Source organism: Panthera onca (assembly GCF_046562875.1).
Source record: "Panthera onca isolate mPanOnc1 chromosome E1 unlocalized genomic scaffold, mPanOnc1 haplotype 2 h2.Chr16_ul_5, whole genome shotgun sequence".
NCBI lineage: Eukaryota > Metazoa > Chordata > Mammalia > Carnivora > Felidae > Panthera > Panthera onca.
This window is the reverse complement of record NW_027675819.1, coordinates 12,954-29,571: the sequence shown is the minus strand read 5'-3', so window position 1 is coordinate 29,571 and position 16,618 is coordinate 12,954. Positions and strand designations below refer to the sequence as shown.

Genomic DNA, 16,618 nt, shown 5'->3' with positions numbered 1-16,618 from the left:
TATAAGAGCTCTCCTCCCATCCCTGGAGGGCTACTGACGGGGAAGAGTCCAAATGTTAAGTTTGGGAATGGAATTATAAGGCAGGATTTCCATCAAATATGTGGAACAATTGACTAGTTCTACAGCTGTCCAAAAATTATGGAATGCGCTGCTTCAAAGAGTCATAAGGATTTCCAAGACAAACAGTAGGATGAGTGTCCCTTACGATTAGCCTGTCCCTGAAGCCCACTAATGTGTTTTTTTAATTTTTTTTTAATGTTTATTTCTGAGACAGAGAGAGACAGAGCATGAGTGGGAGAGGGGCAGAGAGAGAGGGAGACCCAGAATCTGAAGCAGACTCCAGGCTCTGAGCTGTCAGCACAGAGCCCGACACGGGGCTCGAACTCACAAACCGCGAGATCATGACCTGAGCCAAAGTCGGACGCTCAACCAACTGAGCCACCCAGGCACCCCTAATGCGGTTTTTAAATAAACATGTAAAAATCGAAAAAACTCCGTATCTAATTAACACAGAAACTATCAAATCCTCTACTATAGACCTCATTCTCTGACCACAGTAAACTAAAAATAAACAACAAAGAGAGGACAATAATGAAATTCAAATTCAAATTTAAAATTTTTAAATTCATTTAAAATTTTTCAAATAATTGCTTTCAAATTTAAGGTTTTTCTCTTAGGCAACTCTTACATCAAGGAGAAAATCAAAATACAACTGAATATGCTTAGAAAAAAACAAGAATAAAGACTTTGATAAACCAAAGTCTTACTGAAATGAAAATTGATAGTCTTAAACATTTATTTCTCAGTAAGAAGAAAAAAGTAAGTTCATAATTTAAACAACTTAGAAAAACTACAAAATGGACAAAAGGGAACAATAGAAAGGACATCCTAAAGATAAAAGCAGAATTTTTTTTTTACTACAAATAGAAACACTAAAGATAAATCTAAGATGTAGAGCTTTAAAAAGAGAGATAATTAAAAGATCTGCTAGGAAATCTAGAAGAAGATATATATATATATATATATGTGTGTATATATGTGTGTATATATACACACATATATACACACACACAAATATATATATACAAATTTAAGAATGAGAAAATAACCAGACACAAAAAAATCAAAAGAATTATCACTGCATAGGATTGTACTAATATTCCCAAAAAACACTTGAATAAAATAAATTTCCTAGGAGAATAAAAATTACCAAAACTGACAAAATAAAACAGAGGATGGCAATAAGCAGTCCACCAAAATCAAAGTCAAAGATGAATAATAAACTAGAAAAAAAATGGCAATAGACAAGACAGAACATTAATGTCCCTTATATATAAAGAGCTATTTAAAAAAAAAAAGAGCTATTTATAAATTCATATGAAAAAGACAATCTAATTAAAATAAAAGAAAAGCATATTCGACAATCATATGAAAAATGTTTTACCTCACTAGTCATTAAAGACATGCATATTAAAACAATAATAGAATTCTTTTACCAGCAGAATTTTCAATAAATAATATCCATTACTGATAAAAGTGTGAATTTTTACAAACTTTTTGGAGGATAATTAAGCAGTAGCTGTTAACATCTCACATCTGCATATATTTCAGTCTAGCAGTGTGACTTCTGAGGGTTTTATCCCCCAGGAGAACTTTATGCACATATATACATACAACAATGCTCATCAAAATGTTTCAGTGGTGAAAAATTGGCAAATTTTCAGATTTTTAATTGGCAAATATCATCAAAAGTGTTGTGGATAAAATGACAGTACATCCCCCAAATGGAATATTATTGCAGTCTTTAAAAAGAATGAGGTTGCGGGGCGCCTGGGTGGCGCAGTTGGTTAAGCGTCCGACTTCAGCCAGGTCACGATCTCGCGGTCCGTGAGTTCGAGCCCCGCGTCAGGCTCTGGGCTGATGGCTCGGAGCCTGGAGCCTGTTTCCGATTCTGTGTCTCCCTCTCTCTCTGCCCCTCCCCGGTTCATGCTCTGTCTCTCTCTGTCCCAAAAATAAATTAAAAAAAAGTTGAAAAAAAAAAAAAAAAAAGAATGAGGTTGTTTATGATACAATGGAACATGGAACAATATCTAAGATACACTGTTAATTTCTTTAAACCTGCAAGTCGTGGAATATTATGGACATGGTAATTTTATTTTAAATTTTTTTTTTAACGTTTTATTTATTTTTGAGACAGAGAGAGACAGAGCATGAACGGGGGAGGGGCAGAGAGAGAGGGAGACACAGAATCGGAAGCAGGCTCCAGGCTCTGAGCCATCAGCCCAGAGCCTGACGCGGGGCTCGAACTCACCGACCGCGAGATCGTGACCCGGGCTGAAGTCGGACGCTTAACCGACTGAGCCACCCAGGCGCCCCCATGGTAATTTTATTTTAATTAGTTAATTATTAATTAATTGATTTATTTATTTAGAGAACAAGCAGGGGCAGAGAGAGAAGAAAACAGAGGATCTGAAGTGGGCTCTGTGCTGACAGCAGAGAGCCCAATGTGGGGCTTGAACTCACAAACCATGAGATCATAACCTGAGCCAAAATCAGACATTTAACCAACTGAGCCACCCAAGTGCGTCTAATTTTTAAATAATATCAGAATACACAAATATTCATAGATTCAAATAAAAAAGGCTAAAGGGATATTTACCACACTTTAACAGGGATATTTCCAGAAGGTGACATTACATGAGCCTTGCACTTTATATCTCTTACATTTCTGGTCACTAAATTTTTTTATAACAGTTTCAAAATTACCATTATTATATAATAAAATGTCCTTACTTTAGCTATTGGAAAACATCATAACCTTGTCATTTTCCCAATCTTTTCCATTCAAATACAAATTCTTAAATGAAAAACAAATGTAATCAAGTTTGCCATAACTGGAAGAGTTCAAATGTAGATGAAACAAACATTTGGCACAGATACTACAAAGAAGATCTGAGCACCAAATATAATGTTTGGCTACGTGACCTCTGAATGAGTCCTGTGTTGTTTGCCATTCAACAGTTTTACCATAAAGTTCTTACCAACAAAAGTGGAAAATTTCTGAGTGTCCTTCAAAGCCCTCATACAGTCTTTAACATTCACCACGTTGTCATCTGTAAGAGAGAGAGGGGAGGGGAACAGACAAGAATCCCTGGAAAACGTAATATTAAAAAGCTCATATGAAAATCAAAACCAGCATACAATTTCTTTACTTTACATACAAGATACTTGGGATTCATTTTCACCCACTGTGCCTTGCAATTAACCTTACAAGATTGTAGATACGCTAGTTCTGATTCTACCTGTAAGGCAACTAACCTACTAAGAAAGTTGTAAGTCCAATAACTTTACTTGGTACAAACCAGCAAAGCTAGGTTTTCTATTCACAGAGCTGGAATTTCCAAACTATGTGTTAGTCACTAAATCAAGATCTATCTAAAGAGAGTGGATACCAATGAGCCCACTCCCCCACAAAATTTCTACCTGCTTGCTAAGAGTATTCTCATTAACTGTAAAAAAGGACTTTAAAAGAAAGTCTCCTCTTTAAGGACATTTACAGCAATACAAGCAAATACCTATAGATATTAGCTCAAAGGAGCCCTATTCGCTTGAACAAAAACCTTGCACACTTTCTTCAGTTACTCCTACCCAAAACAAAAAAATGGATAATAATATTTAAATGCTTACCAGAAACAAGATCTGACTGAAGAATTTTCTCTACCTCTTCTTCAGGTGACTTAATCCCAATATTGCCTAGAAAGCTCTCCAAGTTCTTCCCAGATATCATGTCACCTTCAAGCCCATCAAGAGCTAAGACAATGTCTTGTAACTCTAGAAACAGAAAAAAGTGATTCGGTAATTGAACTAACCTCTGACTTCAAAAACAACAGTAGCCATCACTCAAGACTTTTGTCAGTGGTAGTCCATGATTTATGATCACCTCTTGAATAAGAAATCTCAGTGAAGAATCCAGCCCTCAGGAAATTCTAAGTCCAGCAAAACAATATGCTTGGTCTGCCATGTTTCTTTGGTGCTAATATAAAATTGGCACAACCAAAATGGTTGCTATGGCTGAATTTTTCACTGCAATGACACAAAGTAGTTATTTTAAACTAGAGCTCTAATGGTAGCAAACAAAATTAACTCATCCTGGTGGAAGTGAAATAGATTTCAGAATCATGAGAAATGTAAAATTGTAAACACAAGTATCACAAAGACTCACTCACCTTTTCTTTTCAATTCTACCAAGATCCAGTTGTACTCTGGCATCTGGAATTTTGCTTTATTTCCAGCCCTTTCAAAGGAGGCAGTGTTAAGTACATTCAAATCCTGGCTCCAGGATTTGTGACCTGAAACTATCTGACCTTGAGCAAATTATTACTATTTAACCCCTCTATCAAATTCAGTAGTCTTATATCTAAAATAATTTAATAATACTATCTACCTCACACAGTTAATATGGAGATTAAATATATGATGTATGAAAAACACTTAAAACAACATTAGGTATATAGCAAACACTAAGTGTCATATTAATAGCAATAAAGTTACTATTATTATTATTATTATTATTATTAAGCCTTCAGGAATAGCTGCAAACAGTAATCACAGCTTCTTAGTACCTTCGATCCCGCTTCACTTTCTGTCCCCCTAACATCTCAGCGAGGCAACTGCAAATGACAGTCACCTAAAAACCTGTATCAGCTCTGCTTGTTTTACCTAAAGCTTGGTTCCCTTTAAAATATGGTTTCTTTGCACAGACACCTTAAGAGGAGTCTGCTCATCCTCCCATGCTCCACATAGGACCAGGAAGCAGAGAAACACTCCTAAGATTCTGCTGTCTGGCTATTTTAGTTCCACCTTCAATCAAACCTATCCCTCCCCTGAGATTCAGGCCTGTCATTGACCTACACTACCCTCCGGACACCATCATCTACTGACTTTCTGATCACTCTTTCACCTTCTTGGAGGATCTTTGGTCACCCTGCTCATAATCCTCCCTCAGCCCCATTTCCCATTATCATCTGATGACAATAAGAATGACCTTGACCTCTCAACTCCAAAAACTTTCACTTCCTTTCCAAAGTCATCCAGATCAATGGCTATCCTTAATCCTCATCAATACCTAGAACTGCCTGCCCAACCTCTAAAATCTTCAACTACAAGATCAGACACTGACCATAATCCCTTAAAACTGTGTGTATACTGAAGGAAAGCATAGAACTTGATCCACAATATGCCTGTTTTCTCAGCCCCTCCAAGTTTGTCAACAAATAGTCCAGGCACAGTGAACTAACCTTATCAGTCAGTAATGAAGGGAACAGTCTGAGCATATGACAGTCAACCTTGCAAGGAGACTTTTCTAAAAAGAGCAGTTTCAGGCCTGCTATGTTAACACTTTTCTTCCAGGGTGGCCCTTCCTCACTCTTCCCTGTAATTATTGGCCTTTTCTTGCACTGGCTGACAGATTCCAGTGTCAACCCCCAATCATTATGACCAGCTCCCAGATTCAGGTACCTAAACTACACCTTTCTCCTTTTTCACTGTTCTCCTTTCTCAATGGTTTAGTTTCCATTTTTTTTTCCTTCCTCCACATAAAAAGTTATCTGTCCTGAATACCAGTCTTTCTGAACTCTGTTTTCTGATTTCAAAATTAACTACCATTTACCAAGTATATAGTATGTGCCTAATAATTAGATTATGTGCTTTATATGTGTTTTTGCAGTTGATCCTGACAACTCTAGGAGAAACGTGATTTTATTAGCTTCCTTGTTTTAAAGATGAGGAAACCAGAATGACCTACAGAGACTACCCAGCTGGTAAGTCAAAAACCCACAAACCACCATGTATCAAACTCCATAGCCCATGTTCTTTTCTACCTGTATGCATTGTTTCCTATAGCACGGCTAATCTATTTCACTATACTATATTGATGCTAATTATGTTACGTGACCCAGGTAACATATTTATATGTCAACAGGGAATTATTAAGTACTTTTCTTAACCTAAAAGAGAAACAATGATGTTAAAAATTTTATACCAGGGCAGAGTGGTTATGAAAAATCTGAAAAGTATCTATCTACTTCTTTACACCCAGAAATGACTCCGCTTCCGTTTTCCTAAACATATACCTATGTTGTTATTCTTCTCCTGACAGCGCTCATTGACCAAACAGTCATTTGAATGTTATTCAAATAAATTACCAGTGATAATTAAGTTTTAAACTTATTTTCCCAATAGAAAAGTACACAAACTCCATGAGTATGATCTCCATTGGTTTTAGGTCTATGATTTAACTTTTAAGCAAAAATGGAAGTCAAGTGGTAGGAAATAGCCATGGTACCAAAATGCACATGGTCACTCTTGTATGTTAACAAAATCCAAAGAAAGGAACATGAGGAATGTCTACTAAAGGAAGAGGTAGAAGATTTCTGAGAAATTCTATAATATATAAGCCTTTACACAGGGTAGAGTCCTAAGTCTGAGGCTAAAAATGGTATAGAAAATTTTCATATCTGAAAAATTGTAAAGCTAGTATCTGACTTTACATAAAGTCCAGAACAAAACACACACACACACACACACACACACACAAATAACAACAACAAAAAAAGGGATTTAAAATAGGTTACACAGGCCCCATTCCAGAAAAAGGCATTTTTCTTTCATCATGGATGCTGCCAACTTTTAATCAAAATCAAGTTTTGCCTGCCTTAAAACAGATCAATGCCAACATGGTAAGCAGAAATTAACAGAACTAGAAATTCTAAAAAACAAAACACAAAGACATCCATTCAATAAAAGTAAATTTAACAGTCACAAATAATTTACTAGTTACCTTTTAACCTGGAGGCATCACGAATATCCTTTACCACTTGTCCAAATTCTTCTATTTGTACTTCATCATCTTCTGCAAGAAAAACATTTTTTTTCAGTTTATTTATTTATTTTGAGGGGGGGGGGAAGGGGAAGAGAGAGAGGGAGAGAGAGAATCCCAAGCAGGCTCCATCCTGTCAGCACAGAGCCAGACAAGGGGCTCGAGTCCACGACTGTGAGATCATGACCTGAGCTGAAATCAAGAGTTGGACAGTTAACTGATTGAGCCATTCAGGCACACCCCCACCCTCCCAGCCTTTTTCCTTTTTTAACATACACCATGGTCAAAAAGAGGATCCTAGGTCGGGAATGCTTACGTTCTTTCTCACGTTTCTAAAGCTCTGTTGAAATACTTAAGCAGTTCACTTGGTCATTTCCCCCACTTTATTCAGAGAAACTCAACTTTTATGATTTATATATTGAGGGACTCTGTAAGATTTCATTTAGAAGAAAAGGATTCTACTGCTTTACCAGCACCAAATATAAATACAAAACCAAAAATAACAAGGTTCAAAACTTTGCAAACCACTGCATTAAAATAGGAATTAAATCACATTGTACTGAAGGTCCAATAAAAGGTCTCAGTAAAAGAGAGGGAAAAAAATCGCTATTATCAGGTAGTATCATATTTTCATCAACCCTCTTCATCTCAAATATGTTAATAAACAAAACAACCAACACACTTAAAGTTCAAAATTACCAGTCTCACTTAAACAGGAGCTTAATGAAGAAAAAGGGGTAAGTAATCCTCACAGGGAAAGACAGTTCTTTGACAAAGACCGTAGACAGCATGCTCTTGTTACGAGGCTAGTTTTGCATAAACATTTCACATAAAAGAGTGTAACAGTACATTTGTAACTTCAAGGTATGAAAAATACGAAGGAGTGGAAATGTTCACCTGTGGTTGTGTACTACCTGTCTCCTACATGCAGAACATCAGCAGTAAATAATAGTCTTATTTGAAAAACTGTAGAGGTGCCTGGGTGGCTCAGTTGGTTAAGCGTCCGACTTCGGCTCAGGTCATGATCTCATGGTTCATGAGTTTGAGGCCCACAACGGGCTCTGTGCTGACAGCCCAGACCCTGGAACCTGCTTCTGATTCTGTGTCTCCCTCTCTCTCTGCCCCTCCCCCCACTCCTGCTCTGTCTCTCTGTCTCTCTCTCTCTCAGAAATAAATGCTAAAAAAAAATTTTTTAAGAAAAATTATAGTCCATGGTCTTTGTTTTACTTTGTAAACTCATTTTTGTTTTGTTTGAATCTTTTTTTACTTGCTAACTTAGTAGTGGTGGTGGCCACCACAAAGTCTATTTTACAGTATGGATATCTGAAGTCATGTTAATAAAAAAACGGGAATAGATCTCTTAACATTTCCTAACAGTCCCCTCTGTGTTCACGGGATATGCCATTTTCCAGTTACATGTTACACAACTTGAAGGTAATCAATGCATATTTGATCAATTTAGAGTAACAATAAATTAGATATTAACATTTTTTCTGTTGGACAACCAAACAATCTGAGGTTTCTTTATATTTTCTAAGTGTATATATTGGCATATCAACCAAGTACAAGATACAAGGAAAAAAAAAAGATTGACGAAAGGCAGACCGACAGTCTTATGTATCTTTTAATTGTAATATTTGGAATACTTACCATCCACTGTTGTTAATTTCAGCACAGCTAGGAATTCATTTTTTTTCAAGTTACTATTCAAGTTAGACAGAGTGGTCCACAGGTGAGAAATCTTCATCTTCCCTTTGCTGAGATTATGGAGGTTTTCAATAGCATCAGGCAATACTGAAAGGTAGATCACACACAAGTTTTACAACACCCTTGTCCAAGAAGTTAGTACAGTTAAACTATTACCTGGAACAGTCAGGAATTAAGGTTTTTATGGCTAAGAAGAATAACAAATACGTTATAAATGATTGCCAATTTTCAAATATTAAAACACAATAAAATATTGAACACCAAAATTAGTGTTTCTTTGAGGATTCTGAAATATTTCAAGAACTTATAGTGACCCACTGCTGAATAACCAATATAAAGAGTCATTTTCATTGACTTATAGATTTACAGAAGTCTGAATTCATAAACAACTCCAACTGATTAAACCATGAATTAAACCATAAAACCAAAATAGCTTTTGCTCTACATCTCCCCCGAACATCGTTCCCTGGATCTTTCTTTCTCTTCAATCTACTACTGCAGACCATGGAAAGAAATTTTGTGGGGTTTTTTGTTTTGTTTTGGTTTTGGTTTTAATTCCAATGGAAAACCTTTGGAAGGTTTAAGGGGCAGGGAGTGAAATTATCTCATTACCAATGTGTAAAAGGATCACTCTACTACTGTATAGAGAACAGACTCTCTGGAAGATCAAGCAGTTAGGAAGCTAGTTCAGAGAAAAAGATGACAGTGGCTTCAGCAAGGGTAACAGTGATGAGAACAAGAAGTGGACAAACATAGGACATGTTTGGAGAATAAAACTGGAAGTATTTTTAAAATTTTTTTTTAATTTAAGATTTTATTTTTAAGCAATCTCTACACCTGATTGTGGGGCTCAAACTTACAACCCAGAGATTAAAAGTCGCTCGCTTTATCAACTGCACCAGCCAGGTGCCCCAAGACTGAGAGTATTTACTGATGAATTGAATGAGAAGCTGGGGCCATGAAGAACTCCTAGGTTTAGAACTTAGCAGCTGAGTGGACAGTGGTGTCGAAAACTGAGGTAAGAGAGCCTAGGTAAAGAATAAGATCGTTGGACAGCAAGAATTCTTTTTTATACATATTAAGTATGAGATACATGGGGAGTCAAAAGAACAGCAATATTATTTAAAGCAATAAGATGATTCGGGAAGAGGCTTAGAGAATGGGACTCAGAATGGATCCTGGGATCATGCTAATATAAAATCCAGTCAGAAAAGAAGGAGCCAGAAAACAAGACCAAAAAAGAGCTAGGTCTACAATGGAATATTATTCCGTTATGAGAAAGAAGGAAATCCTGACATTAGGGACAAAAGAGTGACAAGCACTATGCTTGGTAAGATAAATCAGAGAAAGACAAATACTTATAAGGTCTCACATCTGAAAAAGCAGAACTCAGAAACAGAGTAGAATGGTGGTTACCAGGAAATTAGGAAGAGGCTGGTCAAGGGTACTAATTTACAATTAGAAGATGAATAAATTCTGGGCATCTAAGGCACAGCATTGTGATTATAGTTAGCAATACTATATACTTGAATGTTGCTAAGAGAATAAATCTTGGTGTTCTCACCACAAAAAAAGAAATGATCATTATGTGATGTGATGATGCTGTTAGTTAACACTATGGTGGTAATCGTATTGCAATATATAAGTGTATCAAATCAACACTTTGTACACCTTAAATTCACACAATGTTATATGCCAATTATATCTCAATTTTAAAGAAAAAAAAGGAAGAGCCAATAAGGTGGGGAAAAAATGAGATGACGGTGTCACAGAAAACATAAGGAGAAGAATTTTGAAGAATAAACATATTAAATTAAAAATAATGGTTGAATCATTATGCTGCACACCTGAAACTAATGTAATACTGTATGTTAATTACACTTGAGTTAAAAAAAAACTATAGAGGTAAATAAGATGAAAATAGAAAATTGGCAAATGGAGTTAACAAAGTGAGATTTAACTTTTGTAAAAAGCTAAGGTGGAATGTCAAGGTCAAAAACCTGAATGAGTGGGTTTTTTTAAGTTTATTTTATTTCTATTTTGAGAGAGACAGAGAGAATGAGAGCAGGGAAGGGACAGAGAGACAGTGGGAGACAGAGAGACAGCAGGCTCCATGCTGTCAGTCAGCACAGAGCCCAACATAGGGCTTGAACCCACGAAACTGTGAGACCATGACCCGAGCCAAAATCGAGAGTTGGATGCTCAACCAACGGAGCCACCAAGGCACCCCATGAATGAGTGTTTTTATTTTTTATTTTTGAATGTTTATTTTTGAGAGAGAGAGAGAGAGAGAGAGAGAGAGAGAGAGAGAGAGAGAATGAGCTGGAGAGGGGCAGAGAAAGAGGGAGACACAGAATCTGAAGCAGGTTCCAGGCTCTGAGCTGTCAGCACAGAGCCTGACACAGGGCTCAAACAGCTCAAACAGCACAGAGCCTGACACAGGGCTCATGAACAGCATGATCATGACCTGAGGCAAAGTCCAACGCTTAGCCGACTGAGCCACCCAGGTGCCCCCTATAAAGAGAGAACTGGCAATATAGAATGACAATAGCCAGATTCCCCTTCAATTTCCAATGCAAAACACACTCTATACTGAGTTAAAATATCAATAAAAATAATATTTGGTGATGAATTGAATCAGGGAAGTGGAAGTGGTGGAGCTAGGGCCATAAGGAAAAAAAAGACCAAGAATGACTCCTAACTTTTCAGCCTAAACAACTGAGTGATAAGCTCAATAGAAAGGAAAATCACCAGATGCCAGAAGTGAGGAAGAATTATTGTGTGTGTGCCTGAGCTGACGCCATGGCAGTCAGATGGTATAATGCATAAGTAGAGAACATAAGCTCTGAGTTGCTTTTTTTAAAAATTAATGCACTTATTTTGAGTGAGAGAGAGGGCATGCGGAAGGAGCAGAGAGAGGGAATCCCAAGCAGGCTTCTCACCGTTGCATGGATCCTGATGCAGGGCTTGAGCTCACAAACTGTGAAATCATGACCTGAGGCGAAATCAACAGTCAGATGCTTAACTGACTGAGCCACCCAGGCGCCCCATGAGTTGCCTTTTTTTTTTGAGAGAGAGACAGAGTGTGTGCATATGGGAGAGGGGCAGAGAGAGAGAGAGAATGCTTTTTTTTTTAAAATATAACTTATTGTCAAGTTAGCTAACATACAGTGTGCTCTTGGCTTTAAGAGTAGATTCCCATGATTCATCGCTTACATACAACACCCAGTACTCATCCCAACAAGTACCCTCCTCAATGCCCATCACCCATTTTCCCCTCCCCCACAGTCTCCCCATCAATCCTCAGTCGTTCTCTGTATTCAGGAGTCTCTTATGGTTTGCCTTCCTCCCTCTTTGTTTGAAACTATTTTTTTCCTCTTCCCTTCCCTCATGGTCTTTGGTTAAGTTTCTCAAATTCTACATATGAGTGAAAACATGATATCTCTCTTGCTCTGACTTATTTCACTTAACATAATACCCTCCAGTTCCATCCATGTTGTTGCAAATGGCAAGATTTCATTCTTTCTCATTGCCGGTAGTATTCTGGTGTGTGTGTGTGTGTGTGTGTGTGTGTGTGTGTGTGTGTGTATCACATCTTTTTTATCCATTCATCAGTGGATGGACATTGGCTCTTTCCATAATGTGGCTATTGTTGATAGTGCTATTATAAACATTGGGGTACACGTGCCCCTATGAATCAGCACTCCTGCATCCTTTGGATAAATTCCTAGTAGTGCTATTGCTGGGTTGTAGGGTAATTCTATTTTTAATTTCTTGAGGAACCTCTACACTGTTTTCCAGGGAGGCTGCACCAGTTTGCACTCCCACCAAAAGTGCAAGAGGGCTCCCATTTCTCCACATCCTCACCAACATCTGTTGTTTCCTGAGTTGTTAATTTTAGCCACTCTGACCTGTGTGAGGTGGTATCTCAGTGTGGTTTTGATTTGTATTTCCCTAATGATGAGCGATGTTGAGCATCTTTTCATGTGTCTGCTGGCCATCTGGATGTCTTCTTTGGAAAAGTGTCTGCTCATGTCATCTGTCCATTTCTTCACTGGTTTGTTTGTCGGGTGTTGAGCTTGGTAAGTTCTTTATAGATTTTGGATACTAACCTTTATCTGATATGTCATTTGTAAATATCGTCTTCCATTCGATCAGTTGCCTTTTAGTTTTGTTGATTGTTTCCTTGGCTGTGCAGAAACTTTTTATCTTGATGAGGTCCCAATAGTTCATTTTTGCTTTTATCTCCCTTGCCTTCAGAGACGTATCAAGTAAGAAGTTGCTGTGGCTGAGGTCAAAGAGGTTGTTGACTGTTTTCCCCTCTAGGGTTTTGATGGTTTCCTGTCTCACATTTAGGCCCTTCATCCACTTTGAGTTTATTTTTGTGTATGGTGTGAGAGAGTGGTCCAGTTTCATTCTTCTGCTTGTTACTGTACAGTTCTTCCAGCACTATTTGCCAAAGAGACTTTCTTTTTTTCCTTGGATACTCTTCCCTGCTTCATCAAAGATTAATTGGCCATACCTTTGTGAGTCCAATTCTGGGTTCTGTATTCTACTCCACTGGTCTATGTGCCTATTTTTGTGCCAATACCATACTGTCTTGATGATTACAGCTTTGTAGTAGAGGCTGAAGTCTGGGATTGTGATGCTTCCTACTTTGGTTTTCCTGTTCAACATTACTTTGGCTATTCAGGGTCTCATGTGGTTCCCTACAAATTTGAAAGATTGTTTGTTCTAGCTCTGAGAAGAATGCTGGTGCAATTTTGAGTGGGATTACACTGAATGTGTAGATTGCTTTGGGTACTATCCACATTTTAACAATATTTTTTCTTCCAATCCATGAGCCTGGAATGCCTTTCCATTTCTTTGTGTCTTCTTCAATTTCTTTCATAAGTTTTCTACAGTTTTCAGCATACAGATCTTTTACCTCTTTGGTTAAACTTATTCCTAGGTATTTTATGGTTCTCGATACAATTGTAAATGGGATCGATTCTTTGATTTCTCTTACTATTGCTTCATTCTTGGTGTATAGAAATGCAACCAATTTCCGTACATTGGTTTTATATCCTGCGACTTTGCTGAATTCATGTATCAGTTCTAGTTTTTTGGTGGAGTCTTGAGTTTTCCATGTAGAGTATCATGTCATCTGCAAAAAATGAAAGTTTGACTTCTTTGCCAATTTGGATGCCTTTTATTTCCTTTTGTTGTCTGATTGCTGAGGCTAGGACTTCCAACACTATATTAAACAACAGTGGTGAGAGTAGACATCCCTGTTGTATTCCTGATCTCAGTGGGTAAACTCTCAGTTTTTCCCCATTGAGGATGATATTAGCTTGGGCTTTTCATATGTAGATTTGATGATGTTAAGATATGTTCCTTCTATCCCAACTTTCTGGAGGGTTTTTACTAATGATGCTGTATTTTGTCAGATGCTTTTTCTGCATCTATTGACAGGATCATATTGTTCTTATCCTTTCTTCTATCGATGTGATATACCACATTGATTGATTTGCGAATATTGAACCAGTCCTGCAGCCCAGGAATGAATCCCACTTGATCATGGTTAATAATTCTTTTAATATACTGTTGAATTCAATTTGCTAGTATCTTGTTGAGAATTTTTGCATCCATGTTCATCGGGGATATTGGCCTGTAATTCTTTTTAGTGGGGTCTCTGTCTGGTTTGGGAATCGAGGTAATGCTGGCTACATAGAATTAGTCCAGAAGCCTTCCTTCCATTTCTATTGTTTGGAACAGCTTGAGAAGAATAGGTACTAACTCTGCTTTAAATGTCTGGTAGAAGTCCCTTGGGTAGCCATCTGGCCCATTTGTTGGGACTCATTTGTTGGGAGATTTTTGATAACTGATTCAATTTCTTCACTGGTTGTGGGTCTGTTCAAATTTTCTATTTCTTCCAGTTTGAGTTTTGGTAGTGTGTGGGTGTCTAGGAATTTGTCCAATTTCTTACAGATTGTCCAGTTTGTTGGCATATAATTTTTCACAGTATTCTCTAATAATTGTTTGTATTTCTGTGGTGTTGGTTGTGATCTCTCCTCTTTCATCTGTGATTTTATCTATTTGGGTTCTCTCTCTTTTCTTTTTGAGAAGTCTGGCTAGGGTTTTATCAATTTTGTTTATTGTTTCCAAAAACCACCTCTTAGATTAATTGATCTGTTCTACTGTGTTTTTTGTTTTTTGGGTTTTTTTGGATTCCATATTGTTTAGTTCTGCTCTAATCTTTATTATTTCTCTTCTTCTGCTGGCTTTGGGGTTTCTTTGCTGCTCTGCTTCTAGTTCCTTTAGGTGTGAGGGTAGATTCTGTTTTGGGGACTTTTCTTGTTTCTTGAGATAGGCCTGGATTGCAGTGTATTTTCCTCTTAGGACTGCCTTTGCTGCATCCCAAAGGGTTGGGAATGTTTTATTTTCATTCTCATTTGCTTCCATATATTTTTAAATTTCTTCTTTAACTGCCTAATTGACCCACTGATTCTTTAGTAGGATGTTCTTTAACCTCCATGCATTAGGAGGCTTTCCAAATTTTGTCTTGTGGTTGATTTCAAGTTTCATAGCATTGTGATCTGAAAATATTCATGGTATGATCTCAATCCTTTTATATTTATTTAGGGCTGCTTTGTGACCCAGTATGTGATCTATTTTGGAGAATATTCCATGTGCACTCGAGAAGAATGTGTATTCTGCTGCTTTTGGATAAAAAGTTCTGAATATATTTGTCAACTCCATCTGGTCCAGGGTATCATTCAAGACCGTTGTTTCTTTATTAATTTTCTGCCTAGGTCATCTCTCCATTACTGTAAGTGGAGTATTAAAGTCATCCACAGGGAAGATGGCGGCGTAGGAGGATGCCGGGCTCACCGCATCCTGCTGATCACATAGATTCCATCTACACCTGCCTAAATAACCCAGAAAACTGCCAGAAGACTAGCAGAACGGAGTCTCCGGAGCCAAGCATAGACGAGAGGACCATGGAAGAGGGTAGGAAGGGCGGAGAGGCAGTGCGTGCTACAGACTGGCGGGAGGGAGTCAGGGCAGAAGGGCAGCCCGCCGGGCAAGCAGAGCCCCCGAGTCTGGCTTGCAAAAGCGGAGGGGCTGGACGGAGTGTGTTCAGACAGCAAGCAGGACTTAACATCTGGAAGGTTATAAGTTAACAGCTCTGCTCAGAGAGCGGGAAGGCTGGAGGACAACGGGAGGGAGAGTTGTTGAGCCCCGGACGACAAAGCTCAAATTGGTGGGGAACAAAGGCGCTCGCCAGCGCCATCTCCCTCGCCCATCCCCCAGCCAAAATCCCAAAGGGAACCGGTTCCTGCCAGGGAACTTGCTTGCACCGCGCAAACATCCAACGTTGTGCTTCTGTGGATCCATCCCACTGGCGGCGGGTCTGACTCCCTCCCGGTGCCGCAGGGCCCCTCCAGAAGCTGATCACGGAAGGATAAGCTAGCTGAGCCTGCCCCTCCCGCCCCTGTGCACCTTGCCGATCCACCACAGCTAATACGCCAGATCCCCAGCACCATAAGCCTGGCAGTGTGCAAGTAGCCCAGATGGGCCACGGCACGCCACCCCACAGTGAATCCCGCCCCTAGGAGAGGGGAAGAGAAGGTACACACCAGTCTGACTGTGGCCCCAGTGGTGGGCTGGGGGCAGACATCAGGTCTGACTGCGGCCCCACCCACCAACGCAAGTTATTCAAGACAGCACAGGAGAAGTGCCCCGCAGTTCCGCACCACTCCAGGGACTATCCAAAATGACCAAACGGAAGAATTCCCCTCAAAAGAATCTCCAGGAAATAACGACAGCTAACGAACTGATCAAAAACAATTTAAACAATATAACAGAAAGTGAATTTAGAATAATAGTCATAAAATTAATCGCTGGGCTTGAAAAAAGTGTAAAGGACAGCACAGAATCTATTGCTACAGAGATCAAGGGACTAAGGAACAGCCAGGAGGAGCTAAAAAATGCTATAAATGAGCTGCAAAATAAAACAACCACGGCTCGGATTGAAGAGGCAGAGGAGAG

The 16,618-nt window shown here is 38.6% G+C and overlaps 1 protein-coding gene across 1 annotated transcript in view; it reads right to left on the bottom strand.

Annotated features, from left to right (window-relative positions):
* The window catches only part of LOC145715166 (EF-hand calcium-binding domain-containing protein 13-like), a 34,853-nt gene that overhangs the window by 8,184 nt on the left and 10,051 nt on the right, over positions 1-16,618 (bottom strand). Inside the window, exons 2-5 of the mRNA XM_081794827.1 lie at positions 8,528-8,671; positions 6,839-6,910; positions 3,688-3,831; positions 3,042-3,113 (exon numbers count right to left, since the gene is read on the bottom strand). Coding sequence (XP_081650953.1) covers positions 3,042-3,113; positions 3,688-3,831; positions 6,839-6,910; positions 8,528-8,671 — 432 coding nt within the window. The remainder of the gene's footprint in view (positions 1-3,041; positions 3,114-3,687; positions 3,832-6,838; positions 6,911-8,527; positions 8,672-16,618) is intronic.